Source organism: Salvelinus namaycush, chromosome 1 (assembly GCF_016432855.1).
Source record: "Salvelinus namaycush isolate Seneca chromosome 1, SaNama_1.0, whole genome shotgun sequence".
Taxonomy (NCBI): Eukaryota; Metazoa; Chordata; class Actinopteri; order Salmoniformes; family Salmonidae; genus Salvelinus; species Salvelinus namaycush.
This window is the reverse complement of record NC_052307.1, coordinates 28,619,806-28,647,446: the sequence shown is the minus strand read 5'-3', so window position 1 is coordinate 28,647,446 and position 27,641 is coordinate 28,619,806. Positions and strand designations below refer to the sequence as shown.

At 44.2% G+C, this 27,641-nt stretch overlaps 2 protein-coding genes across 2 annotated transcripts; both read right to left on the bottom strand.

The window, feature by feature from the left end:
* Window positions 1–54: 54 nt before the first annotated feature.
* Window positions 55–9,813, bottom strand: LOC120025804 (phosphoinositide-3-kinase-interacting protein 1-like). The gene is made up of 6 exons (XM_038970519.1): window positions 9,747–9,813; window positions 9,205–9,333; window positions 8,669–8,785; window positions 6,977–7,159; window positions 6,574–6,652; window positions 55–1,955 (listed from the first exon to the last, which is right to left on the bottom strand). Exons 1-6 carry the CDS (start codon window positions 9,811–9,813, stop codon window positions 1,736–1,738), a joined length of 795 nt encoding a protein of 264 aa, XP_038826447.1. The 3' UTR covers window positions 55–1,735.
* Window positions 9,814–13,523: 3,710 nt separating this feature from the next.
* si:ch211-225b11.4 (thyroid adenoma-associated protein homolog) lies at window positions 13,524–25,799 on the bottom strand. The gene is made up of 31 exons (XM_038970386.1): window positions 25,602–25,799; window positions 24,919–25,093; window positions 24,739–24,825; window positions 24,628–24,655; window positions 24,347–24,495; window positions 24,051–24,173; window positions 23,625–23,745; window positions 23,297–23,439; window positions 23,113–23,197; window positions 22,862–22,998; window positions 22,521–22,718; window positions 21,703–22,432; window positions 21,444–21,596; window positions 21,239–21,348; window positions 20,965–21,125; window positions 20,713–20,882; window positions 20,418–20,582; window positions 20,170–20,318; window positions 19,920–20,057; window positions 19,716–19,820; window positions 19,284–19,481; window positions 18,927–19,077; window positions 18,431–18,680; window positions 17,982–18,221; window positions 17,664–17,868; window positions 17,303–17,491; window positions 16,204–16,454; window positions 15,891–16,061; window positions 15,517–15,783; window positions 15,215–15,417; window positions 13,524–14,280 (listed from the first exon to the last, which is right to left on the bottom strand). The coding sequence occupies exons 1-31, from the start codon at window positions 25,730–25,732 to the stop codon at window positions 14,036–14,038; spliced, it is 5,628 nt and encodes a 1,875-aa protein (XP_038826314.1). The 5' UTR covers window positions 25,733–25,799; the 3' UTR covers window positions 13,524–14,035.
* Between the last annotated feature and the right edge of the window lie 1,842 nt (window positions 25,800–27,641).

The window sequence follows — 27,641 nt, the reverse complement described above, 5'->3', positions numbered from 1 at the left end:
TTCCGGATTGCCCCTTTAAGGGTGAGGAATTAGAATGCAGTTCATCTTTTTCAAAATCAGTTTTATTTCAGTCACAGCAGTAAAAATCTGCCAAACATACAAATACAAGTACTAACCTCCAATGAGGAGCAACAGTACTTTGATGCATTGCAAAAGTGAAGAAAATGATATTTACAAAACATTGCACTAAAATTAAGGAACCACAATGATTGAGAAGTAACCAGTGATGCAGAATGATTTTCAACCATTTGAAAGATGAATAGTCTCATCACAAAATACCATTTGGAGTGATGCAAGGTTACATTAGCAGAACAATAGAGCAACCATGTAAAGCAGAAAGATATTACATTTCATCCCAACAAAAGAGATTGTGCTGAAATCAATGACTCCGATGATACGTTACATTTTCTAACCAACTCTGTGGCATTACTTTCAGCATCCTATTTCAAAATGTGACAGACTACTTATTAAGCAGTTAAACCATCCTGTACATATCTTAGGTTACCTCAAAAGGTTTGGACTTATATATCCTCTTTACACTGTTTTACTTTGCTCCACTGCTTGCCCAAACATTTGGGACACATAATTCAATGGTCTAAATTCAATCTAATGTCACAGGCATCAACCCTTAACAAGAGACTGTTCTGTTCTGTCCAGGCGTCATTCAACAGGATCTGTCTGGTTCTAGCCAGACAACAGACTGAGCGGTATTCTGTTTCACGCCAGTGCTGCTGCATTTTGTCCTGAGAACAAACTGTCTCTTCGATTTTCAAAAGAGGCTTCCCTTTTCCTGTCACTCCTTAACCTGAGGAACGATACAGTCTGTCTCATGTAAAGCCAACGAATGGCTGATGTTTGTAGTTACTGTATATTGGCTTCTGTCACACAGACTTAAGATGAGTTAAACAGAAAGGTCACCAGGGGAACCATGCAATACATTCAGATGCATCATGCTAAGGCAACGCCACAGCTTCAGCGAGCGGGAGATGTTGCCTTTTCTTTTGCAGATCTGATTTAGACCTCATATGAATTTTCTCTGAAGCTAATTCATTACTCCACACATCGGTTCCAACACTGTCTTTCAGACAGAAAAACACAGATGTCTAACAGGGCTATCCTATACATCTACTGTATACTAGATGCCCTCCCATACCTGACCTAGCACAGCCAAAGGGTCAGGGGACATGAGTAGCATTGTTTTCTCTGGTAAGCCCTTAACACCCAACTGCCGCACTTCAATATGAAAAAGAAAGCAGAAAATAAGAAAAGGCTATGAATTCCCCCTTTCCAAGCACTCTTACTCTCTTCACCCAAAGCTCATAAAATCACCCTTCTCATTAACGTTGATTGATACACATCCCATTGCTATAGCAGGGGGTCAGCCCATGATCATGTTTTCTTGGATATCAAATGCACTATTTCTCAATGAGCATCCCTGACATTCACATTTGTACACAACCATCACCAGATTCACCGGATGGTCTCCACATGGAGTGAAATTAGTCCTCCTCCACATGTTGTGTCGTATTCTTTCCCTGTTTGTGACACGTGTGTGTGTGTTAGAAGCAGGGCAATAAGGACACAGAGTTCAGTCTTTGGAGCTCATCCCTTCTCCTTGTAGGCCTTCAAAAGGGGGGTGATTTGGGGGCAGAGGGAGGTCAGGCTAGGGGAGTGTTTTGGTCTTCTGAGGTTCGAATGTCATGGTCCATTCCCAGTCCAGTGGGGCGGTCAGTGCTCAGGCTCCTGGTGTACCAGCCTGCTGGCCCATCAGGGGGTCTCCCCCCTCCCCTACCATACCATCCTGGGTGGGGGTCTGCTTCTCGGCCGTGATGACGATGGTGTTTTCATCCAGCAACTCACAGGTTGGGTTGGAGAAGGCTGACAGGGGCAGGGTGATCCTCTGCATCTCCCGCTCATACACACGCTGCTCATGCTGCTTCTTCAGGTCCCGACCTCTGCAGCAAACAACACATAGACAGAACAGGTTAGGTGGACTGTGGTACCAGGGGCGGAGCCAGAGGGGTGTACGGGGTGGCACTGGACACCACTGACATCGGATTGGCCACCCCTGGTGCCACACCAAAATGTCATTCCCTACTGGCAGTTTGATGCTGATTGACATCTCATTTCACCTCTTGTTGAAAGAAGCAATTATTTTGACATTTTCAAATTGAGGACGAGGAAGAGAGAATATTAGCGTTGGTTTCGAGATACAGAAGAAGAAGAACATACAGAAGAAGAAGAGAGAACATTTTCACAGCTCCACAAGCTCTTTTCGCGATTGTCGAAAGCATCATATTTGAAGTAAGTTTTAAGGCTTAGCATCGGGTTTAGGTTTCTTGAACAACTTTTACGAAAGTTGAGTCGCTGTGTAAGTTAACGTTAGACCTTTGGCTCCATTAACAGACAGTTAATCAGATAAGAGAGATCGGTTCCCAATTTAGCATTATGTTTACATCTGTGCTAGTAATACATGCATATACAGTGCAGTGTCGTAAGTTACAGTATACGAATGTTTAGCTAATGTGGGGTAACTAGTAGGCTACAGCTGTCAGTGTTCAGCAAGTTAACATTCAGCAATTTGAAATCCATTAACTCAGATTTTCGTACTTGAACTCAAAACGAACAATTGTTATTATCAATCTGTTAACATTACTCAAAAGATGACCACAATTTGCAGATAGCCTGTTTGCTATCGTGAAGGTGTAAGAAATTACAGCTAGCTAAGTTACTTACTGCAGAGTAGGACTAGCCATGATCTAACTAGTAACTTAGGCTGGTAGTTGATTTTAAGGTACAGTTATGATAATGAGGATTTGTATTTGAGATTGGACTAAAATGTGGGTAATTGGATGCTTAGATGTAACCATAGACTGTCTTATTTTTGCATAGGGTCAATTAAACATGAAAAGAAAGGGAGAGATATCAGACTTCTTTTTAAAGAAGCAGAAACAGGCAGATCAGGTGCAAACAGGCCCCAGTCATTGCATCACCACTGGACCCCAGAGCAGCTCCCTACCTGAGGCTAGTCAGAGTCAGTGTGGTCAGACTTCACAAGGACCCAGTCTACCAACACCAGGTCAGAGCATCTACCAGACAGTCTGTCACATGCCCAGTTCAGAATTTAAGTTTAGCTTCAGCTTTTAATAGATGATTTTGTCAGATTAAGCCTCACTTTAAAATGTTGGTTGTTGATTCATGTGTGTTCTTGTTTTGATGGCTGTGGCATTTTTATTTTGATTATACACTAATGGTTCTTGTGTTATTTTAATGTAATAGATCTAGTATCAAGGGATGACACAGAGACCTCTGGCTCTGAGCAAGACAGTGAGCCAGAGCTGCCAGGAGATGTCATCGAGCCCCTCCCAACTGCATCAAGCACCAGATATGCTGTTCCAAAAGGACCCAATGTTAGGCCAGGCCTATACTTTAAACTACACATTTTAGTTAGCAGCTGTTAGTATCTAATCTTGTGGATCCCTTAATTATACATTTCCATTAGAGATATGACACATTATTTAACGTGTATTTCAGACATTTCAAGATCCAGAGAAGAGGGTCCTGTATAGCCGTGTTTGAAAACATTTCCCAGAACTCAGCATGGTACTAGGAAAAGGGCTTTCAACGGATCCTGGTATAAGGACAATTCATGGCTTAAATATTCTGTAAGTCAAGATTCAACTTATTGTTTCACCTGTAGGCATTTGTCTCTGCCCAATACACCTGAATCTGCCTTCACATCACAGTCAGGTTTTTGTAACTGGAAAAAGGCTCTGTTTAAAGATTCTGTGTTTAAACTCCATTCGATTGCAGAGCATCATATCAATGCTATGTATGCTTGGAATCAGCATAAAAGGGATATTGACAGCAACTCATCAATGTTAGATGTCATAAATGAGGACTGGAAAAAGAAAATGGAGGAAAACTGTACTTACATTAAAACAATTGCAGATGTGCTCCTAATAACTGCCACTCAAAATATAGCACAGAGAGGTCATCAAGAGTCTAATGACTCTCACAAGAAGGGTAATTTTTTGACAATCTTAGAAGAAATAGCAAAGCATGACCCTCTCATAGAGAAAAGGATGAATGCATGTGGCAATGCTATGTACACAAGCCACCAAATCCAGAAGGAAGTTCTTGAGGGCTTAGCTGAGATGGTACAAAGTTAAATAATAAGAGAAGTAAAAGAAAGTGACGTTTTTAGTGTAATTGCAGATGAAACCAAAGATTTAAAGAAAAAATAACAAATGTCTTTAGTTGTGAGGTACTATTACAACGGTGCCATCCACGAAAGCTTTCTACACTTTCAGTCAGCTAAAAGCTTAGATGTCTCACAAAAATGATAATTGATTGCCTTGATTAGGCCAATTCCCAAACTTTTCTTTGCTATTAGTTAACATAATATATATGAGCATAAATATGATACTCTAAATTTGTAATATTGATGGGCACCAAAATTATTTTTTATGTCCATTTCTGCTTGATACCAGGTATGTCAAATTGCATTTTTTTTGTAAATAAATTGTTTTGTAAATAAACTATGCAATTTATGTAATACACAAATGCTATCTTATCTCCTTGGTGCTTGAGCTTTATTTTCTGAAAATATTTTGGATGTTCAACACTTATAGACCCAGATTATATATTCATGAAAACAGAGTGATTCAAGTCTCTCCAGTATGTGAGTACAGTGTGTGTGTGTGTGTGTGTGTGTGTGTGTGTGTGTGTGTGTGTGTGTGTGTGTGTGTGTGTGTGTGTGTGTGTGTGTGTGTGTGTGTGTGTGTGTGTGTGTGTGTGTGTGTGTGTGTGTGTGTGTGTGAGAGAGAGAGAGAAAGAAATTGAGCTGCAGTTCCGAGGTAGAGACACTGACTATTCATAGTATGTTAAAGAATTGTAGTGAAGTAACCCTTTATAGTGAAGTAACCCTTTTGGACCACACTATCTGCCACATTGAAGAACTCCACGTTAAGTGAATTATCACTTCTACCTCTAATCAGTAATCATAGGATTCACTCATGCTCCTTAGATGCCAGGTTAGGGTTACACACTCATTTTCTGTCATGGTCTATGGACCCCCTGAAGTAGCCTTGGCCACCCCATGTATAAAACTCTAATTCCGCCACTGTGTGGTACTGATCATAGTGTTGGGGCAGATTATATACACACACGGGGTTGACAGTTGCTATTTCACATTGCAGTTTGCAGAAGTAATGTCTTTAACCTGAGGAAAACACAGCTTTAAATCAGAGGCTCATCATAGCGTGCCTCAGCAACTTACTTTGACCTGGATACTCTTTCAAAACACTTGGAGAGCCAGCTTGGGTCCTGATTTCTATTCATGACAAGAGCGAGAGGTAGTGTCCCATGCTCAGTCTCATATCACTGGATGAGGCTATTTTTAACAGTGTCCCATGCTGAGTCTCATATCATTGGATGATGGTATTTTTAACAGTGTCCATTAATCTTGTGGTAGCAGAAATGACAGGGGCGGTTCAAGGCAGTATCTGGTCTGGTACAGGGAAGGGAATGTTTTGATGGAGACTGGGGGTAGGTGGTGGCAGGCATGCTGCAGTATGAGCTAAGCCAGTCCAGGCAGGTAACTGGAGTTGTCTCAAATGGCACCCTATTCCCTATATAGGGCTCTGGTAAAAAGTAGTGCACTATGTAGGGAATTGGGTGCCATTTGGGACACAATCTGAGGGTGTTGTGAGGTCTGCTATCTGCTGAGCCCCAGCCGGCACAGGGAACATACCATACTGTTGGACGGGAGCCTCTTCCTGCCCCCTGCTTCTATGCGACACTACGCCCCACTACAGCACTGATTCTACACATTGGGTCTGCGTTATGTAATTTTAGGAATCAGCAAATCCTCCTAACCCTCGCTATTTACTTATTATGCGGCTATCCTTCCAAATCTTGTCTCGTTGACTCCGACAAGCCTGGGATTCAGAGGCTGTACCTTTTCCCTAAACCTGATATTACTGCGCGAGAAAGAAAAAGGCTAAAACTCTGTATGTACGTATGATTGGAAATTGATCTAATCAATTTAATTCAAGCTACTCTCAAAAGTACACACATATCATTGGTGGCATGGATTCACTATCAATATGTGATGATGCGTGTTTACTATACATGTAGGAGGCTAAGCAAGCATCACATTACTGATGTCACTTGTCTCTGAGGGCAGGTCTAACCCCCACACATGCCCTCCCTCTCCCCACTGGCATTCCGCCAAAGAGGTTCCAAGCACTCAGCTGCCTTCATCATGAACACAACAAGTCTAAGCTGTGCCAAGCCTGTGCAACGCTACATTCGAGTTTTGAATCACCACTACACCACTGTCTCTCTCGTGGTAGAAAGAAGCATCTGTTGCAAATCGATGAAACATTGTGTTCCTACTCTCCGGAGAGGCACCGTTTAGTCTTGTGGTGCACAGCATGTGTTCTAGTTCTTATGTCACTCACACATACCACATGATACAACCTAACAAAGTAGTAAAACATAGCTAGGGTTGTAATGTTCTGTCTCTCCAGTTGTAGCACCTAGTGTAGCATAGTGGCTGACACTGACCTCTTGTAGAAGTATCCGAAGGTGATGCCCACCCCGAGGAGGATGATAATGGACATCATGAGGATGCCAACCACATAGCCTGAAAGAGACATGACACACCGTGACATGACACACAGTTTGGTAACTCTATGGTTACCAAACTGATTTCACAAAAGTTTATAGACAGTATGTATTTGAAAATGTGCATATCAGTGCAGTTCACTTGCAGTGAGGCAAATAATGCTGTTATGACTATGAGAATATTTTGAATCCTTTATAACTCATTTATATCCATCTCATTGTACCAAGCCGAGCTGCATCAAGTTGGCCCACTCTTTTTAGTACTGTCCCTTTAGGCTCACATGTTATGGCCCTATGGCATCCCCCCTTTCCCCTATGGCTCAGCAATGAGATCAGGACATACCAAGAGTGCCCAGGTCCTTCTTCTTCTTGGGTCCTGTGCGTACCCTCTGGATGATGCCCATGACTGGCTGGACCGCATTACCTCCTCCCTGGGCAAGCCCAGACTTGACCGGCTCAAAGATCTCTGTCTGTGCTGTGGTGAGGGGGCCTGCCTCTGATGCTTCTGCCTCTGTAGGGGCTTCGTCTGTGGAGACAATATGATCAACATCCAGTCCCCAAACACTGACCAACCGCCATGTTAGTTTGCTTTCTGTTTTTTCCAATGTTGTATTTGGGTTTCTGTACTTGAGGACACATGATAGTAATAGTTTTAACTCTATTTCTTGTTTAATGATTCACATTTCCCAGGCCGGTCAGAAGAGGCTCTTTACGTGCTTTATTGTAGAATCAACATTGAGATAAAATAAATGAGTGAATAGAGGAGGAAACTAATTTCCACTTGGTTCCATGTAGTAAATAGCATGGTTTCTAATCACTGCCTTGTTTGACATCAATAAAGTTGACACAGAGGCTATCCTCAGATGGGCAGGAGAGCTACTGGATTAATCTAATTTGTTTACTTTGGAAGCAGTTCTATAAAGAAAATGCATAATAAAAATGACAGCCATTTCACAGCACAATGGGGTCACTACACGTGACGTGATCGCAGTCTCAGGAGAAAGGAAACTGCAGCTGCGGATGTCAACATCTGCTCTCCAAAAAAGGTGTTTACCAACTCTGCTGGAGTTAAAGAACATGAGGTCATAGCCAGCATTAGCCAATTGCCTGCTGTCTCCATGGGAAAGGTCTCATTTCCACCAATGGGTTGAGTAAGAGGTTCCGGCTTATACCTAACCTTAGGCAGCCGCCTGCCTAACAAGTTATGGCTCTTTAAAATGTAGCATCTGCAGGTTCCGTAAGGACAGGGCCCTTGTTATTGTTTGACATGCACTGTCTTCCCAGACAATGAGAGGTCAAAGATCAAACCCCCAGGAAACAGCCTCATAGTGGATTGACTCTCACAGCTTTTCACATGGGAGAAGAGACTTCTCCAGATATGCCTAATCAGCAGGGTTATTAAAAATAAAATGCAGCAGTTTGTGTATAAATGCATAACCATAAAAAAATAACTACAAATATCTCTTGTCTAAAAATCTTCAGCTAAAGATCTCTAGTTTCCTTATTTTTTATATTCTTTATTTAACTAGGCAAGTCAGTTTAGAACTTGCCTCCTAGAACTTGAGAGGAAATACATTCTAGGTTCCCAAGAAAGAAACACACGCCTCCCATTAGTTTGCTTGGTTCTCAAGGCCAACTCTTAGGGGGACATTCCCATCATAACACTTCTAGAGCCTCGCACCTTAATAATAACATTCACAGGGTTAGACAAGTTCTCAGAAAAACATTTACATTTCACCTCTTTAAAGTTAGCGATTTCTCAACTACAGTGACTTTCCTTTCCAAGAACTGCTTTGAGAATACATTTAGGGAAGGGCAGAGGAAGCAGCCCCCCCTCCTCATCCAATAATGTGTTTTTACCCAGCCCTGACCTACATTTCGATGTGTGTGCATAATATATATGCCCTCCGCCAGGTATATGTTTAAGCAGCATTTTACATACATTTCCCCAATGTAGTGCATTGACTTGTGTACTGTCAGTGGAGGTTTTTCTATTAGACTGATTATTTCTTTGTATGACTGGGCAGCTAAATACCTTTGCAGGTGTCAATGGCACATGATTGTCTCTGTGCCTCAGCATCTGGGCCAGTCACGTAGCACCAGGGCTTCTCAGATGAGTCTGGGTTACGGCAGTAGTTATGTTCCCCAATACCTACAGAGCATGAAGAAAAGGACATCAACATCCTCACTGTTCCTCACAGGTGGAAAAACCCTCACGGTATAATTAATTAAAAGCTTGCATAATGAACACAAAGGGCATGAAATATACTGTACTACTGAAATGCATGCTCTGGCTCTGTATTTTGCCAACAATATTGAAATACATCAACCCTGACCTTACTAATATAACCCACACAGAGAGACTAGAGCCTTGAGTTATACACTCATGTCAGGAACATCTATAACCAAACAAACATTTTTACCATCACAACAAATGTGCCATTTAAACCAGGGCACTTCTAGTGAACACCACAGGAATGGTGGCAGATGAGAACTTGTCAAATCAATGAACTATCAATTTGATGGTATATTACATGTTTGATTGTGTCATGAAATGACAATGTAATTTACCCATTTGTGAATCTCTATACGCCATAACATCATAGTCCCGGGTTGTGTTGGTCCAGTTCAGACAGGTTAGTCCTGTGTAGGAGCTCTGTTGCTCCCCTCTGTACTCCACACCGTTGGATTTGATGCAGTCTGGGGACACATTGATTTATGGGAAAATTAACATGTTCAGTTGAAAATAAAGAGGAGAAATTGATAGCAAATAAAACATCAACATACTGTAAGTGCATAATCTAGAAGTAATACATTCAACAAGGAATTGCCCCGAAAGTGCTGTAATCGTACATTCATATTAATAATCAACACAAAATGTATTCTTGAATCTCCTTGTTGTAAACAAATACATTTTAGAACTTGCATTTTCTTGGACTCAATTTCTCAGGTCCTAAGCCATAATGTAACTATAAAATTCAAATTCTTAACCGATAAAGGGAGTATATTGAGTATATAACAAAACAAATAAACATAATTATATGTAATAATAAATAGACTAGTGTGAACAAAGGCATTGCTTTTCAGTCGTCATAATAAGAGTATTGTGTTACCTTCAGCATTGGGTGTTCTGTCCGCTAAAGCCATGCTTAGCAAAACGAAGTGCAGCGAGAAAAACATTCCGTAGAGTTGACAGGATGAATAAAAATGAAAAAGTATCAGTGCACAAAATGAAATAGATGGGTTATTTAAATAAAACAATCTGTTTTATTGTGGAAGAGCCTATGCTGAATAATTCAGTCAAACTGCTCTCCTCTCTGCAGACTAGCCCTTCTTCTTGTCAAAGCAAGATCTGTTTTCTTCGTAAACAGCCTCTCTCTCGCTCTTTTGGAGAAGGAACGCCCCTTTGCACTGCAGTACCGGTGGCGGCAGCTGCGGCGCGCTGCCTTTTTCAATGTCCTAGACTTAGAGCCAAAAGTGCTCCACCCAGAAACTCGCTCCATCCATTGGGACCAAATTGACATGCTCAGATTGCTTACTCGGCACTGAATAGTACACCTTTTAATATCATATCGTCATGAAGTTATACGATTTGAATAACTCACTGTTTCTCTTGATGTTTGAGCAGCTAAAATGTAGTTTTTATAAGCAAATAATATATGGTTCCTTTAGGATCTGTTGATTTGAATTAACTGTGTTAAATGAAAATGTTTTTAGACGGCCTTGTTGTACTGATCACTGATCAATGGTATCATCCTTTTTTCTAATCTTCTTTTGATGGGAAGATTTAGGTGATCTCCTCCTTTGGCAGCACAGAGCAAAGCCAACCCACTGCTCCACCAACTACATTATCGGCTGCAGGAGACATGGTAAAATGAATTGCAGAAAATGAAACAATGAGAAGCTCCTTAGAGTAACAGCATTGAAACACTTCTCCCTTGTTTGTTCCCCATTTAGCCTGCTGGCCCAATGGAACACATTACGGAACTCATAAATTATTTCCCCACTGCCCTACTTCGCCAGCTTTCAAAACAACACTCTGAATATAGAGACTGTCTAGAGTCCAGACACCGTCCCACTGTATCTCTCAAAGAGCCTCTCTGCCTTCCTGAGCTGTCCAAAGATTACCCCAAAAGACTCACACTATAAAGTATGAGTGCTGGCAATAGACTTGACTTGCAACACTTTACATATTACCTCAATTATTACCTCCACGCCATAAGACTCCTGAACATCTAATCAAATGGCTACCCAGACTATTTGCATTGCCCCCCTCCCTTGACACTGCTGCTGCTCTCTGTTATTATCTATGCATAGTCACTTTAATAACTCTACCTACATGTACATATTACCTCAATTACCTTGACTAACCGGTGCCCCCGCACATTAACTCTGTACCGGTACCCCCTGTATATAGCCTCGCTATTGCTATTTTACTGCTGCTCTTTAGTAATTTGTTAATTTTATTTGACATTTTTTACTTATCTATTTTTTACTTAACACTTTTTCTTAACTTCTTAAAACATTGTTGGTTAAGGGCTTGTAAGTAAGCATTTCACTGTAAGGTATACCTTGTTGTATTCGGCAAATGTGACAAATACAATTTGATTAGATTTTTTATCCCAGCTATGCCCTTTGCTCCCTCCACACAACCTTCCTCCACCACCCACCCCCTCTCTCTCTCCACCATGTTCTCCCTCAGCCTCGGTCCCTGACAGCACAGGACATCAGAAGGCTATGGGGACTGGAGGGGGCCGATGTTAAATGCTGCCCCCTCTCCCTGTGCACCCAGCTGCCTAGCTGGGTGCTCAAAGGAGAGAGGCCCCTGTCATTGTTGCCTGACCCCAGCAGGAGAGAGCCACAGGCCACTGGCAGAGCATGACTCATTCACTCAGCAGCCGCTTTTCAAACAAATGTCACCCTGCTTTCAAACAATTACCAATACAAACACTCTCCCTCTCTCTCGTACTCTCTATCCCATTCTATAGTCACTCTGTCTTTCTTCCCCATGCCAATACAAATACTCTCTCACACCCAGTTCTCTCTCTGGTTCATCTAAACACACACACACACTCTCTCTAATGCAGTATATTACTTCATTGTCAGTCCTAAAACCAATGTCACACAGACAGACTTCGTATATTTATTAACTTTACATTGAGTTGAGCTAAATCAAGTTGTGTTGATGCTGAGTAAAGTGTGAATGTTCCCTCTTATTATTTCCTTAACCAGAACTGCACTGACTGGTAGTATGTCAGTTAGAGAAGATTCCTTGTGACACTAATGGAACACTCCGCTCATAAAAGCCTTGTTTCTATCTGCCGTGTCTAATCATTTCATTACCTGTACAGACTTAATGAAACCTCCAAGGCTGTATCCAGGTAAACCTTCGGTCTCAGGGAAATGGTAACAAAAGCTCTAATAAGGCCAGATGGTCAGCCTCCAGGTTCCTTTTAAACCCTCGCCAGAGTGCAGGAAGCACGTACGCACACACACCCCTTCCAGAAAAGGCCCAACTTTCCTTTTCTTAATTATGTATGGAAAGTTTCCAATGGAAAAACATTTGGACAGTTAAATAGGTCATTGTTAAGACATGAGGGGGAAAAAAACACTGAAATAAGCAAGAAAATAGGAAATTGTTTATAAGATTAGGCAAGTCATGTTTTTATTATTCATTTCATGATATGTATGTTCTAGTTCAGGAAGACTCAAGGACAGAAATCAGAACATGTTATCTGTCCGTCTTTGTCTGGAACTAGCACAGAGTTCACAGATCTTTTTTTCTGTTTGTTTTAAAAGCACTTGAACCTCAGTGCCGGGTGTCACAACGGGTAAGTCGATAGACCCGTTTTAAAGTGTTCTAGTACGGTTCCTACTCCAAGCCTGCTGTGGTTTGCTCTCAGACACATTTAAATCCTGTAGGATTATCTCTCGGTGTCTCTCATTTCTAAGACGTGTTTTAGGAACACGTACTGCGTAATTCCCACGTATGACTCATGAAGTGGTTACATAAAGTAAGTGAACAAAGGTATGAGGGGTGAGTTACACTCCAAGAAAGATGTCTACAGAAAACCAATAGGGAACTGGTAAAGAAACTGGCTAACACATCACCTAGTTGCTCTTAGGCCTGTGTATTAACATTGTAATTAACACAGGAAAAACTTCACAGGAAAAAAAAAATGACCAGTTCAGAAACAGTCCTACTTTATAATGCCTGCTCCAACAGACTACAAGGACATATTAGAAAGGTCATTCAGCCCCAATGTACACACAAACACTTCTAAAGAGCGTGAACTGTAGCCTATCAAATATTTGCCTGCCACCAATAGAACAAAAAGGAGTGGACTGCTGTGATAATGATGTAAGACCGTTCTAGTGTGGGGTGTTGCACGGCAACCAGCAGCTCAACAGTACAGTCAATCATCTTCATCTGAGGGAGGCAGGCAGTTTGACAATGGACACTTATCCAGGCAGGAGACTGGCCACTAATGGAGCATAAAGCCTTGTATGCCCATTCTGTTCACCAACCCTCCTGTCTGTCTGCCTCTACTGCTGACGGCCACTGGCATTACATCACTGTCTGTGTCCCACTGCTGCAGATGAAGCCCAATAAGACGTGGCTAATGCGGAAAGATGAACAGGAGGGAAGAAAAGGCAACGTAGCCTACTATAGACTAGAATGAAGGAGTGCGCCTTGCTGTGGCTGCTGGTGGTATGATAAATATACCAGGAGTGGTCGGAGGCAGTTGGAACCGGACTGAGACAGTTGGAACCGGTCTGAGAATTCACACAGAGGGGCCTTGTTCAAGCACAACAGAGGGATTTAATGTTGGGCAACAGATAAAGGAAGACATCCTAAACGTTAAAGCCTACAGAAAAGAGAGGACAACCCCACTTTAATAGATTATTTAATCTATAAAATTAAACATTTATCCTTTAAAACCATACAAAAATACTTGCATCATGGCTGCATCATGATCACACAGACATGCAAATGCATTAACATAGTAAATAAAATACACAATAGCATCAACAGAGATGTTCTAAGAGGCTCTTTGGATCAGTATAGACACTCTCAGTTCAGGCATAGTAGGTATAAGGAGATGCTCTCTATAGCTGGTCAATACTTAGCAGGCCTCATCAGCAGCAGTACGTAATCTGATCATTGCATTCATCTGGCTGTAGTCAGTTCTTTTTCATAACTAATCAGAGAACCTGCCTGCCAAATGCTACTGTACTGTAGTGCAGAAGCTACAGAGAGAGTACATTCAAAGCCCACGTTGTTTGCAGCTGCAGTAGGCATTCATGCTGCATCCATGGATTCATTAATTCTGGACTTGGATCGTCAAAGAGGAGAACTAAGGCAATCTGTTGTCACAGTGTGGACCAGACTACTGTATCATCAAGGCAGGTCTCCAGTCAGAGCTGCAGTAAAGGCAGCGGGCATCTGGACACCGTTCTGGCGGAGCACACAGTGAACTTCCTGGATGTTCTTACGTAAACTCTCGGGATCACAGAGGGGCCGGAGGTCATCAGATATTTCTAGCAGCCGCAGGAGGAATGCTGCCCTGGCCCACAGACCACACAGGGTGCCATGGAAACTAGAATCCATGAGAAGAGCCAACCAGGCCGGGTCCAGGGTGTCACCTAGAATGGAAGAACAGTTAAAGGGATTCTTCGGGATTTTGGCAAAGACGTCCTTTATCTATTTCCCCAGAGTCAGATGAACTTGTGGATAGCATTTTTATGTCTAATTTGTGTGTCTCATGCTAGTACATACCCATAGACTTCCAGTCATTGTGCTAATGCAAGTTAGCCTTGGCTTGCGAAATTACCTCTAAGTTCCTTCATACGGAGATATAAAAATGGTATCCACAAGTTCATCTGACTCTGGGGAAGTAGATAAAGGGCCTCATTGTCAAAAGCCCGAAGTATCACTTTAAGCTCACCTAATCCTGTCAGCCATGACATTTTCAGTACGTTTACATACACACTAATAATTTGATATTAAACTGATTATGGCAGTAGGCAGAGTATGGCAATAGTCAAGTAAACACTTGATTCTGTTTATCTTAAAATCGGAGTGAGGTCAAAATCAAAGTAAGCATACGCTGCTTAAAACTTGGTTTTCTGAGCCATCTTTCAAGTTATTGGGACATGTAAACAGCTTAAAATCAGCGTTCCAGCTGTGTATTCGATCTGCACATGTACCAGCAGCGGTAGCGCAAGCCTCCCTCTTATGTGCGAGTATCTTAGAAATAGTTCACATACAAACTTTATATGCCTGAACTCAGAATCAAATATGCTTCGCAAAAATAACATGGTCGCAGTGGTAGAACGTTTATTTTGATTGCCGATTTTCAGCATTTGTTTAAGTCCCATCAGGTAGCCTGATTTCAGATGTGTCCATGTAAACAGGATTATTAGGGAAATTGTTCTTCTTGCAAAGCATGTAAACATTTTAAAGAAACTATTATATTAATGACTATCCACAATAATCGTGTTATTTGCATGTAACCATCCTCATTCTGTAGCTTTCCGACACAATCAGTAAGTATGTGGTCCTTGGTCTGTGTGTTACCTAGCTGGAGGTCTTTACAGACCCTGAGGTTCTCCAGCAGGTCTGTAACATTCTCCCTGGCCCATACACCCAGGCGTTCTCCCACCACTGAGGATGCAGGGTACTTTTCAGCGAGCTGAAGCAGGTATGGAAGCAGACATGCTGACATCACAGACGGTTCTGCAAATACGTTGGCCTCATCCTGCTCATAAAGACTGGCACACCTGTGGAACAGAGAGGGATTGATGAACAACATAAACAAAACAAAATACATACTCGGCCTACATGTCATGAATTTGTTGACTGTGTGTGTGGTGACTCACCCAGTGTCCCTGGCCTCCCTCAGGACTGAGCTCAGGTCAGACTGGGGCATGTGACACAGCAACACCTCCAGGGCATCAGGACTATCCCAGCATTCCTCCAGCAGCAGCTCCAGCAGGAAGGGCAGAGCCTGGTTGACCTGCATCAGGTACATGCTCCTCTCCCCTCCTCCTCGCCTGGCTTGGCAGAGTGTGGAGGCAAAACCTGCCGCTTTTATCCTCACCTGCTGGCTCTCATCCTGCAGCAGGTAAAGCCCTGTGTTGATCAACCTGCATAGGAAGAAAGACGGAGAGGACATTATGCAGCAGATTGTGACAAAGTCAGTATGCATACTGTAATTGACTTTTTAACCTACGACTCTGCTCTAGATCTCTACCTGGTGCTGAAGACAGGGAGAGGAGTGTGGTCCCTCAGGGCCATGCTCAGTAAGGGGGCCCCAGCCAGACACAGGGCCCCGGCACAGGATCTCCTGAGAGCCTCAGGGGCCTCTGGCACCCGGTGGACCTCCAACAGACTGCACCACCGAGGGAACAGAGATGTCTGAAGACTGAGACAGAGGGAGAAGAAATGTGTGAATGTTCCGTATGTTTTTTGTGGATCTGACACCCTAATGACTTGTTGTTGTAAAGTAAATTAGAAATCATGTCAAAACAGAGAGGAGTGCAGTGTGCAGAATTCTGTATGCTGACCTTTGGGAGAGCAGCAGGCTGGCAGCACACAGGGCCTGGGATAGGAACTCTGGCCCCCCTCTGTGGCCCTCCAGGGCCCCCAGCAACAGCTCCACACACTCCAGCAGGACTGGACCCTCCAGGGGGGGAGAAGGGGAAGGCTCCTGGGACAGAGTATGGTCAGCCCCAGGAGTCATCACTGCCACTAGGGTTGTCAGATATGTCCTGCTATACTCCACACTCTGATCCAACAGCGCCTCCTTCAGGTTGGCCTGAGTACAGAGAGCAATGTTAAACACCATTACCCTAAAACAGCATGGTCAGGTCACCATTGTCAAATCAGGAACGTGGTGTCATTAAAGGGTAGCTAATAGGTGGGAAGACTTTGCTGTCCAGAAACTGAAGGAGGTATAAAACAGGGGCACTGACACAGGCATATTGATTGGGCCTATGGAGTTTTATTAAAAGGCTAAATAATATTTTCTTTAGAATTTACAATAATATATGCCATTTAGCAGATGCTTTTATCCAATGCGAATTAGTCATGGGTGCATACATTTTATGTATGGATGGTCCCGGGAATCGAACCCACTACTCTGGCGTTACAACTTACAAGTGCCATGCTCTACCCAGTGGTACTTGAAAGTACTAAAGCAAAAATACTTTCAAGTACTACTTAAGTCATTTTTTGGGATATATGTACTTGTCAAAAATATAAAAAGTAGAGTCAACTTTTACGCTTACTTCACTTTTAAAGAAAATAGTGTACTTTTTACGCCCTACATTTTCCGTGACGCCCACTTGTACGGCATAACACAGCAGAGAAAAAGGATGGATATCCTTGACTGTATTGGTCTAGTTCAGATTTACCTGACCCTGTTTAGTGAGTATATAATAGCTGTGAGCTGATACACAACCATTCATTTTCACGAGGGGAAAAAACCATTCTCAGCTTGATTTCAGCCCTATGCAGCATTGTGTTTAAAGTCAAACATATCTTTAGTGCCTTGAATTCCTCATGTTGTATATTGAAAACTAGTCGTTGAAAACTGTTGGTAAGGTTTTGGACAGGGTGACTTTCCCAGCATTCTCTAGTCTAGACAGGGTGTTGATGTCTCACCTGCAGTGCCGTCTGCAGCACCTGTTGCATGCTCGTCCCACTCCATCGCCGCCTCTCAGCCGCCCAACTGACCAACGACAGCCTCAGGTCAGAGCTCTCTGTGGAGAAACTCCCCCACACCTGGCAAGCCCACCGGGGCTCTGCACACAGGAAGTGGATAGCGTTCTGATGGAAGGAGGCGGACCCAACCTGTAAAATGGAATGTCATAGAACTTTCAGTATTGTGGGACGGCTAACACAACCTCACTGATATATCAGTTGGGACATACCCAGATGATGAAAAGGATAACAAATCATGACAGTATCTCTGGATAAGAACGGTGTGTGTGTGTGTGTGTGTGAGACAGGGTCTGTTGGGCACCTGGAGCCTTTGGTGTGGTGAGTGGAGCTCTGACAGGAGCACATCCCTCATCTGGCGGAGGAACCCCTGAGAGCAGAACCCCCTCAGCAGGCCTGCCACACCCAGGTAGGCCCCACGCACCAGGGGGCAGTGCTGAGCCCCTGTCACCAACCACAGTCTGGACTCTACACGGTCCACCACATCACACAGTGCGTCTGGGGGAGGACTGGGGAAATAACAACACAAATTACAAAACCTGACAGCGCCTTAATCACAGAATAAATAGAACATGAATTATAGAATCTTTCCCTGTTTGTTTTCCATTCTGTAAACCCTCACCGTTGTGTGCATAGACCCCTGTCCAGGATGGCTCTGATCTGCAGTAGCTGTCCATGCAGACGATTGTGACAGCTGGGGTCCTGGGGCTCTGGCAGCTCTCCTGTCAACCGGAGAAGGGTGCTCACGTATTGGCAGGGGGGCGTCATGGCGACCAAGGCTTTAGAGGTCATGATCCTCACACTGTAGATGGGACTGGCAGCCAGCTGGAGCAGGGGAATCAGGAAGTCTGACAGAGTCCTGCTGGGAACAAAGGTTACATGGACCAGTTTTCATACTGCAAGGAGATGCACAGAACACTGTAAATGATTGTGTGCCTACCTGGAGAATACAGGTGTGTTATCCTTAAACAGGCCCATGGACATCATCACCTGCTTCATTGAGTAGATGCAGCTATAAAGAGATTCTTTAGCTTGACAAAATTAAATAAATTACATGAAAACAGTAATCACCCAGTTTGGTCTTGGACCCCTCGCTGGAGTTTGGCCAGGAGGGTGAGGACAGGGTAGAGGGAGGGGTGCAGGCGGAGCCGGGCCTCCCCAGAGGGACCCTGCAAGTCCTCTGCCGCCCCCCTCAACTCCCCCAGGAGGAAGGGCTGCAGGGCAGGGTAGTGGGTGAAGAAGGCGGGGGGAGACATGCCATGCTGGGTGGAGCCCTCCTCACCTCCAGAGCGCTGACCCAGCAACCTTGAGCACAGAGAGCCTGTTCATGGGAAAGGGTTCAGTCAGAGGGAGTACAATAACAAATTAATAATTTAACATGCATGTCTGATAGCTACATGAAAGAAATTGGAGCAGACAGCGCAAGTGAAGCTAATGGATTCTCTCCCGGTCTATATGATCTAATGTTTGAGCTGGTCAGTTTCAGAGAATACAAATGACACTGAAACCTGAGCTCTGTCCTCAGTGTGCGCATTACAGTAGTGAGAGGGAGAGATTGTCTTTTTACTGTAGAGCTGCAGTGCAGCATTCCTCATGGCCCAGCAGGGGGAGCTGAGGAGGGTCAGTGACAGGATGGCCACAGCTGGGGCATACTGCAGCACAGCCACCCCCAGCCCAGAGCCTCGTACCAGGGCCTGCAGGGTGTGGACCGCACACACCTGGGGGAGTGGAGGGGAAAAGCCAACATTAGACAGCATGCTAACTGACCTGGACTTGAGTATCCTATTGGTATGTGTGTATCTCGATGGCTGTGCATCTCATCTGTGTACGTGGTAAGTAATGTACATGTGCAGATTTCATGGGAAGTAGTGTACGTGTGTGTGTATATCTGGCAAACTTTTGGTGAATTCATGAATTGTACTACCTGTGGCAGGTCCAGTGTCTGGTCCCAGTCCTGGGGCAGAGGGGACCTGGCTGTGTCCAGCAGGGTGTGTATGCTGTGGGCCAGGAGGGGCCGGGCCTTACTGGCCTCCTCAGCTGACACCACACACAGGATGAGCATGGGAAGCCCTGCCGCCCGCCGGGTCACTGACGTACAGCGAGACTGCAGCACCTCTAGGCCCTGGAGAGAAAACCCCATATCAGTTAGCACACACACAGTTTAACCATACTAGCTAAATATGCATGCAACATAGCTTCATTGTTGCAGGTAAAATTCGATATGAATTGGCAGAGAATGATAAGGTACATCACTGGCCTGGACCTAAAACATACTCTACAGAAACCCCTTTACCCCATGAGAACCCTGTGTGCGGTGTGGATGAGCCCCCTCAAAAGGGCCTGGGTCAGAGGTTACCTGCTTCAGCATGTGTGCTGGGATATCCCTGAGCTCTGGGTCACTGCTGCTCAGGAGACAGGCACAGAACCTGGTAAAGCCCACACAGCAGCCCTCTACTGCCCCCTGGGGGATAGAAACATGTATGTCAGGACTGAAGATGAGACAAGAAAACCAGGGCGGCTTTGAGTTGTGAACCATAAATGGATGTTATGTCCTTTTTACCCAGTGGCGGCATTTGAGAAGAATGTTCTTGAACACTTTAGAGGCCCTCTTTAGGTCTTCTAAAGTTAGAAAGGGCTCTGTCTGTTTGGCCTGAGCAAGCATTCTCTCCACCAGAGAACCTAGAAATATTCCTATTTCCTGAAAAGGAAAACAACAATAGTTATTGAAGGCCAGAATGTGTTTCTTAGTGGTGCTGAACATGGGTTAGAGGGTGGTCAGTGCGAGTGTTGATCGGTAAGATGAAGAGTACCTTGAGGGAGACCCAGCAGCAGGTGAGGACCAGACTGTGTTCCTCAGACAGCAGCACACACTCATCCCCCTCCCCCTGGTCCTCTCCTGCCACCTGGCCTATCAGAGAGGTGATGGCATTCCCCATGTCACAGAAAGTTGGGGGTATATCTGGAAAAGACAAGGGCGGGGGTGAGACAACCATTCCATATCAAGTTTACCCTTCTCCGATCTCTTGTGTGATGTCTCTATACGCCTTACTGGCGATACCTTTCTCATCACCGCAGGCATCCTGGTCTCCATACAGCACACCCAGTAGGAGCAGAGTGATCCTCTCCAGGAGAACCAGGATCTCTATGGTCACTCTGTGATCGACCACATCACACAGGGTGTTAGGTACCTCTAGTATACACCTCTCTAGGGCAGTCAAAATACCTGAAACAAATACATCACTCAAGTAAGGTTGCAATGTCAAATGCTTTGGAATTCAACATGTTTATATATAAGCTGTTAGATAGCTGCAAAATTAAATTTTGTGAAATAGCAATGATGCAACAGGTCTCACCGTGTATGGGTTTGGTCCTTGCAGCAAGCATCATATCATCCTTAGCGATCAGGTAATGCTGCTCGAGTTCCTTGAGTAGATACCTGACCAGAGTAGCGGCCTTCGAGTCCCCAGAACTGACGTAGTTGATACGGCTGTCCAGCCAGGGCACATGAGACTGACCTCCAGACCTTCAGAGAGGGGGTCATGCAACACTGAGGTCGAGGACAAGAACTCTGGCTACAGGTGGTGTAAAAATTAAGGTCTACTTACTTATGGAGGAGGACCTTCATGATCAGAGCTCCCATCTGAGCCTCTGGCACACGGGGACTGCAGAGGAGCAGTTCTGCTCGGCCGAACAGCACAGGAGTAATGTCCTCCAGAAAACTAGGTGGGAAAAATCTCACCAGTAACCCTGCAGAGAGCTCCCGAATCTACATAGGAAGAAAATAGAGCAGAGAAAATACATTATTTCACTTATCCTTCTGTCACTCACAAATGTATTAAAAATAAAAACTGGAATTTGTAACATAAGTATTAAGTCTACCTCATTGGTGGAATCCTCTAAACAGCCAATAAGGACCAGCTGTTTTGATCGAGAGAAGAAATCCCACCATCCTCTCAGCCTTGCCCAGTTGATCAAAGAGGCCATGTTAACTACAGAAAGGGAACAAAAACCTATTGGAATTTTGCTTCATACAGGCTTTAAAGCCCCAGAATGAAGTCAACCATCTCATGCCCCCTTTACTGACCTGGGGGTTGGCCCTTCTTCTTGTCTGGGCTCCAGGTGTCTGTGCAGGTCTCTAGTACAGCAGACAGCAGCAGCAGGACAGTCTTTTTCCTCTGGTAGCTGTGTCCTGGTGCCAGATAGGACAACGGCAGCTGTGACAGCCAGTCCACAAACCCTACAATGATCAGGATGAATAGGATATTAATAAATTGCACCGCACAGCTAGATGGGACAAGGAAATAAAACCATTATTTAGTGCTTCAAACTTTCACAGCTCTCACCTACTCCCTGATCAAGTGCCATCTCTGTCTCCTTTGTGAGGCTGACACCACCGTCCCTTTTCCCCTTCTGTCCTCTGAGGTGGGCCAGGCAGCTGTCTCGGATCCGGACCAGAAACCTCTTCACCCCCGCCTGAAGGTGCTGGCGGAACGGTGACGACTCACTGTTGAGGTTCTGGGGGATGAAGGTCCTCATGGTAGACAGCTCCTCCGGCGTCGGGGCCTCTTTGGTCTTTGGGCTGCAGCATAGCAGGTTGAGGGCGGCCAGGCGGACTCTATCATCCACACATCCCAGGGCAAGACGGAGGGTCTCCAGGGCAGAGCCACTCTCCAGGGCCCAGGGGGAGCCTCCATAAGTGGCTCGGCGGGCACTCATCACACAGGCCCAGGCATGGAGGTGCCCTGGAGAGGCAGGGTCTAGAGGGGCCAGCAGGGGCTCCACAGCAGCAGGGAAGACACGCAGAGTCCAGGGCAGCAAGTGGCTGGAGCTGTTGTTCTGAAGAAGGGTCACGTCAGAGGTCAAGGCCTCCAGCAGAGTGGTCCGCCAACGCCTGGCCCACTGATTGGCCAGATCCAGCTCCAAGGGAGGAGCATCCTGGGCCAGTTCCTCACACAGCTCGCACCTCTGCTTCTGGATCAGACACTTGTAAAGCTCTGAGGCACATGGGGACAGATGATTGGTGGACATGCACTTTAGGAGATGGTTGGGAAGCTCTGAGTACTGCTCCAGCACCTGAGGGGTTAATGGAAAATGTATTTTAATCAATTTCCACAACTGAACATACACTTTAAAAGGTTAAGATGACCTTGAATACACTCACCATGTCAGTGCCAACATAAGGGAGCAGTGAACAGAGGGGGAAGTATTTGGCTTTGGCCTCCCAGGGCAGTTTGGTTATGTGGTGGAGTAAGGAAATGTGCAGGTTCTTCTGTGTGTCTCCAAAACGCTGGCAGTCCATCTCATAGATCTCCAGCAGCAGGCAGAACGCACTGCGCACAACCTCTGACACACCCTCGACCTGGGCATGTGTAAGGAGAAATGGGATGTTATTGTTACTACTATACTAGAGTAGCTGCTGCTTTAAAAAAATAAAATAATAATAAATATATATATATATAAAAAACACCATTTATATTAGTAAAGAGATGATTGAAAACTCACTGGACTCTCAGCATTGTCCCAGATGACCTGGATGAGTTGTTGTCTCAGGCTAGAGTCATCAGGCAGCAGGGGAGCGCTGGTCACCTCCCAGATCTCAGCTAGACACTCCTTAACACTCTTCAGCCACAGTGTTAACACTGCCATCAGACATAGGCTTTAATAAACGTTGATTTGATACTCAGGTATTTCTTACTTTCATTAGGTTTGCACTTACAGAAACACACATACACACTGGTTTGGTTTTACAGTACCTTCAAAGACATAGTAGTGACAGTCAAGCTTCTCCTCACACAAAGCAGAGACCAAAGGAAACAAACCACCCAGGAGTAGACAAGCCTGAAGCAATAGGGAGAAAACCTTGAATCAGAAACCACATTTTCTAAATTGGCAGAGAATTCCATAAGAACGAATGAGCATGAGCAGTCTGTGACATACCCCTGTGGTGTCCACCTGACTGACTAGGATGCCCCTTCTACAGCAGGTCAGCAGACCCCTGCTCACGGCCAGTCTGTCCACTCCGTCCTGCGAGCGGGGGCTGCACTGCACCTGGAGACCACCCACACACAGCTGCCAGGGCTCTGAGCAACACACATCAACCAGTGGCATTAAAAAAAAACACTTCATCATCACAGTCCTTATTTGCATAGGGTTATGGTTCAAATCCTTCATATGTGTTGTGATGATTTGGAATGTAAACAATATAGAATGTAAACCATAAAAGTCAACATACAATGTCAACAATATGAAAGTCCTGAATGTGTACCTGAGTGAGTGACTTGTAGCAGACTCCAGGCAGCTGCTCCTCCCTCCCCTCCCTCTAGTACGGTGTTAATCAGCATGGCCACTGTGGTGCCAGCCAGGAGACGGGTGTCCCTGTTGGAGCACTGCCCGCACACAGAGGAAACAAGTAATATAATAATAATTAAAAAATGCTATTTAGTACACGCTTTTATCTAAAGCGACTTACAGTCATGCATGCATACATTATACATATGGGTGATACTGGTAATGGAACCCACTACCCTGGTGTTACAAGCGCCATGCTCTACCAAATGAGCTACAAAGGACAATGTAGTAAGAGTAAGAGCTGGACCATGGAGCGACATCAGGGAGAACAGACTGGCAAACCTGAATCATATTTATTTAAAAATAGTTTGAGATTTAACCTGAATCGATGTCAAACACAGACCTGTCCCAGGATGATGTCCATTAGAGACTGTAGGATGCTCTGCACTGCCAAACTCCCCTGTTCCTTCTCCCACACCAGAGGGGCCACCTCACCTGGCAACAGCTGAAAAACCTGCAAACACACCTGAAGGGACAGGTCCCAGATCAGTTAAGACACCTACTAACACAGCCAACTCACAGGTCAGTTCAATGACAAGACGTCTTCTGAACAGTGCTTCAAATGAAAAAAGACAAGTACAATTTTGTTGACAAGAGCCAGGAAGTTAAAGGTTGATAAAGTGCATATACAGTATTTACCTTGACAGCTTGGTAACACAGTGGTCCATTTCTCAAACCCTCCTGCTCCAGTATTATAGGGAATAACTCAGCCACTTTATCTATCAAGGAAGGGCAGGCCTCTCGCCACAGCTCACGACCAATAGAGCTGTCCTCCAGGAACATGCAAGCTGCAAACACAAACCACACACAGGAGATAACTTGGCACCTAAAATGAGGCCAAAAAGATAATAGTTCATATTGACAATGCCACTCACACTAAAACAAAGAACAATTCAAGATGATTCTAATCCACAAATTACCTCTCTGGAGGTCCCCAATGGATAATGCCTGAAAAGGAAAGATGCTGAAACATTATCGCATTGCTAAAGAATACTTCTAACCATGGATTATTTTTAGAACAATACACATACCTGATCCTTTCCCACAATAGTGCACAAACAGTGTTGGATTTCTCGAAAAACCAGCAAACGATTGACTTCTGCCAGATGTTGCAACATCTGTAATGGCATGATCAAATACATATTCAGAATAGCACTTTAGTTATTCAGCATTGAAAACATCACTTCTAAAGGTCAGAGCTTGTTCTGGACCTGGTCTAATTTGCGACTGGCGATGTTAAACATCTGCATCTGCATGGCGACGAGTAGCCTGATGAGTGGCAAGAGGAGCCTCTCCTCTAAACACTGAAGCTGCTTCACTGGGATCTTCCTCAGCAGCTGGCCTGCCTCCTCCAGACTACGCTCTTTGCATCGCTTTATGTTGCTCCTGTTCAGAGACAGACAACATGCCATGAAGATGAGTGACACCGACGGTAAACAATGAATGTGTACTAATTGGTTGGAAATGGGAACAGTCGGAGTGGAGCTGGAACCAGCAACTCCGAGACACCGCAGGGACTATCCCACTGCTGACAGCAATGTAGTGATGGAGATAGAACAATCGCTGCAGGGCTTGAATCAACAACCCTGTGGTTATTGTGGTGTGAATGCATTACCACCTATGCCATGAAAGCCCAGATTTCTTGGCAGAGGCAGTAGTACATGCATTCCCATACAGGGAGGCTACACATGCATTGTCATACAAACATCATTGGTGTATTCATTATGGAAACAGTTTAACGTTTTAGCACCAAACAGAAGCATCAGAGCATAACGAGAGTTTCTATTGGACAAATGCAGATAGGTCCCTCCTGTTTCATTCTGTTTAAGAAACATTTTGCAACAGAATCGGTGTAATGAATAAAACACATTAGGCACTTGTCAACCAGATTTACCTTGAGCACTCATCAAGTTTGTTAATGAAAAGCTTTAACGTAGTGCTGACATCTGTGGGTATTTTATCCTCAGTGACCACACAGTCTAGTACAGCTTTCATCTGATCTTCGACCGATTGAACAGGCACCATTGTTTGTCAATTCCGAAAGTTTGTTTTAAAATTATCCCTGGAAAGAAAGAGAACATGCTTCCTCGTGTTTTTCTTGTCAAACTAACTCTACTGTTGGAGTTGAGTCGTTACAGAACAGTGCATTATGAATTGCCGCCATCTAGTGTATAGGAGTATGCGTTCGGTTAGCAAATCATCTTTGTAACATTACATTACGCTTTTGTGTTCATGTTTTGTTGTCAATTCATTAGGATGCATGCAGAGAGTCCATGTAATAGTGCATGTTGCAAATTTGCTTCTAGAAGTTTGCTATAGCAGGTACATTCTTTTTTGTCTGTTTCCGTAGTACACAACAGCCCCACGAAGGTCGCTGTTGGCTATCTCAGTAGAAGCTCGCCCATTTCTGGAGCATGGACGCAAGTAATCCCCTAAACTGTGATTGGTTAATATGTCATTGCCATCTCTCTACAACACTTTGCAAAAATGGTGACTCCCTGGTGAGGTGGAACTATTGCGTTCTCTACAGGTTATAGGGAAGGTTCACAGATAGAACAATTCGTTTTTTATTATATATATATATATATATATATATATATATATTTTAGGTTTAGTTATACAAATCTTTGGAAGGCTCGCAGTTCGATTCCGGGTTGGACTACGGTTTCTTCCGGTTTAAGAAAAAGACGTCGGAAGCAAAGTTAGTGAAGACGAATGTTCTGAATGGACAACAGCAGTAGCGAAAACTATAACAAAAGGAAATTGTCTAAAATTGGAGTGGATGATACGTGTATGAATGATAATGAATCGCTTCTTGTTGGGATGCATATGTGGGAAACCCGTTTGATGTGTCAAATGGTGAAGTATGCGCTGGGAAAAGTCTGTCAGATTGGTCTTATTATGATTAATCGTATTTCTGAAGAACATAGGAAGATTGCAGTGAGCCTCAAAAGAATCCGAACAACAGAAGTTATGAACTTCGGAGTAGAGCACTCTCAAAGGAGTCGTTGAATACCTGAAGAAAATTCCTGGTGTGGTTGGTGCCCGGCGTCTAACCCGCTGGGTGAATGGAGAAAAAGAAGAGTCTGTCGGTCCAGTTGTTTTCTGATAAATAGCAAATACCTACTCATGTGAAGCTTGGTTATGTAAGATACGCTGTAAGAACTGTCATCCCCAAACCATTGCAGTGTAAACAGTGGCGGTTTTAGCTTGTATGGCTCCCTGGGCGAACCCGCCGCCCCCCTCAAAAAGCACAATTCTGCACGAACTCATTTTTATTCAGACATTTTAAAACTATATAAATCTAAAAATATATACAAAAAGACTCATGAATATCAAAGTAACAAAGAAACAAATTGTAGTATATAAATACAAAATATAATTATTACACTATTACCCTATTGCTAACAAAAAACACAAATAAAACTAAATTGCACAAATCCTATATCACACAAATACACAACACACTTTTAAAGAAGAGAACCGGACTATTGCACTTCAAACAAGAAACACACTAACTAAATTGCACAAATAATTGCATTACTAAATGCATTAGTACTGTACAAAGGTAGAGGTGCGCTATTTGATAGAGGTCAACCCCCCCCCCCCCCCCCCCCCATCTCGTACTTCTGAGTGGGAGACCTTCCCACCTTCCCTAGCTCACTGACAAGATCCAGGGCGCCCACTCCGACAAGGTTAATTGACCCACAGTCCCACACGATGACAAGATCAAGATATCATTGACGTGACGTGGAAATGAGTGATAGATCGCACAAATGTCACCTTTCCAAAAAAAAGAAATTTGGTGCGGGCGCCTCGTGCAGCCCCCGGCAAGATGCCGCCCTGGGAGGCTGCCCATGTCGCTTATACCTACATCCGCATCATTAGAATTGTAAAGGATTTGGCCATGTTTCAAGTGTGTGCAGATGGACAG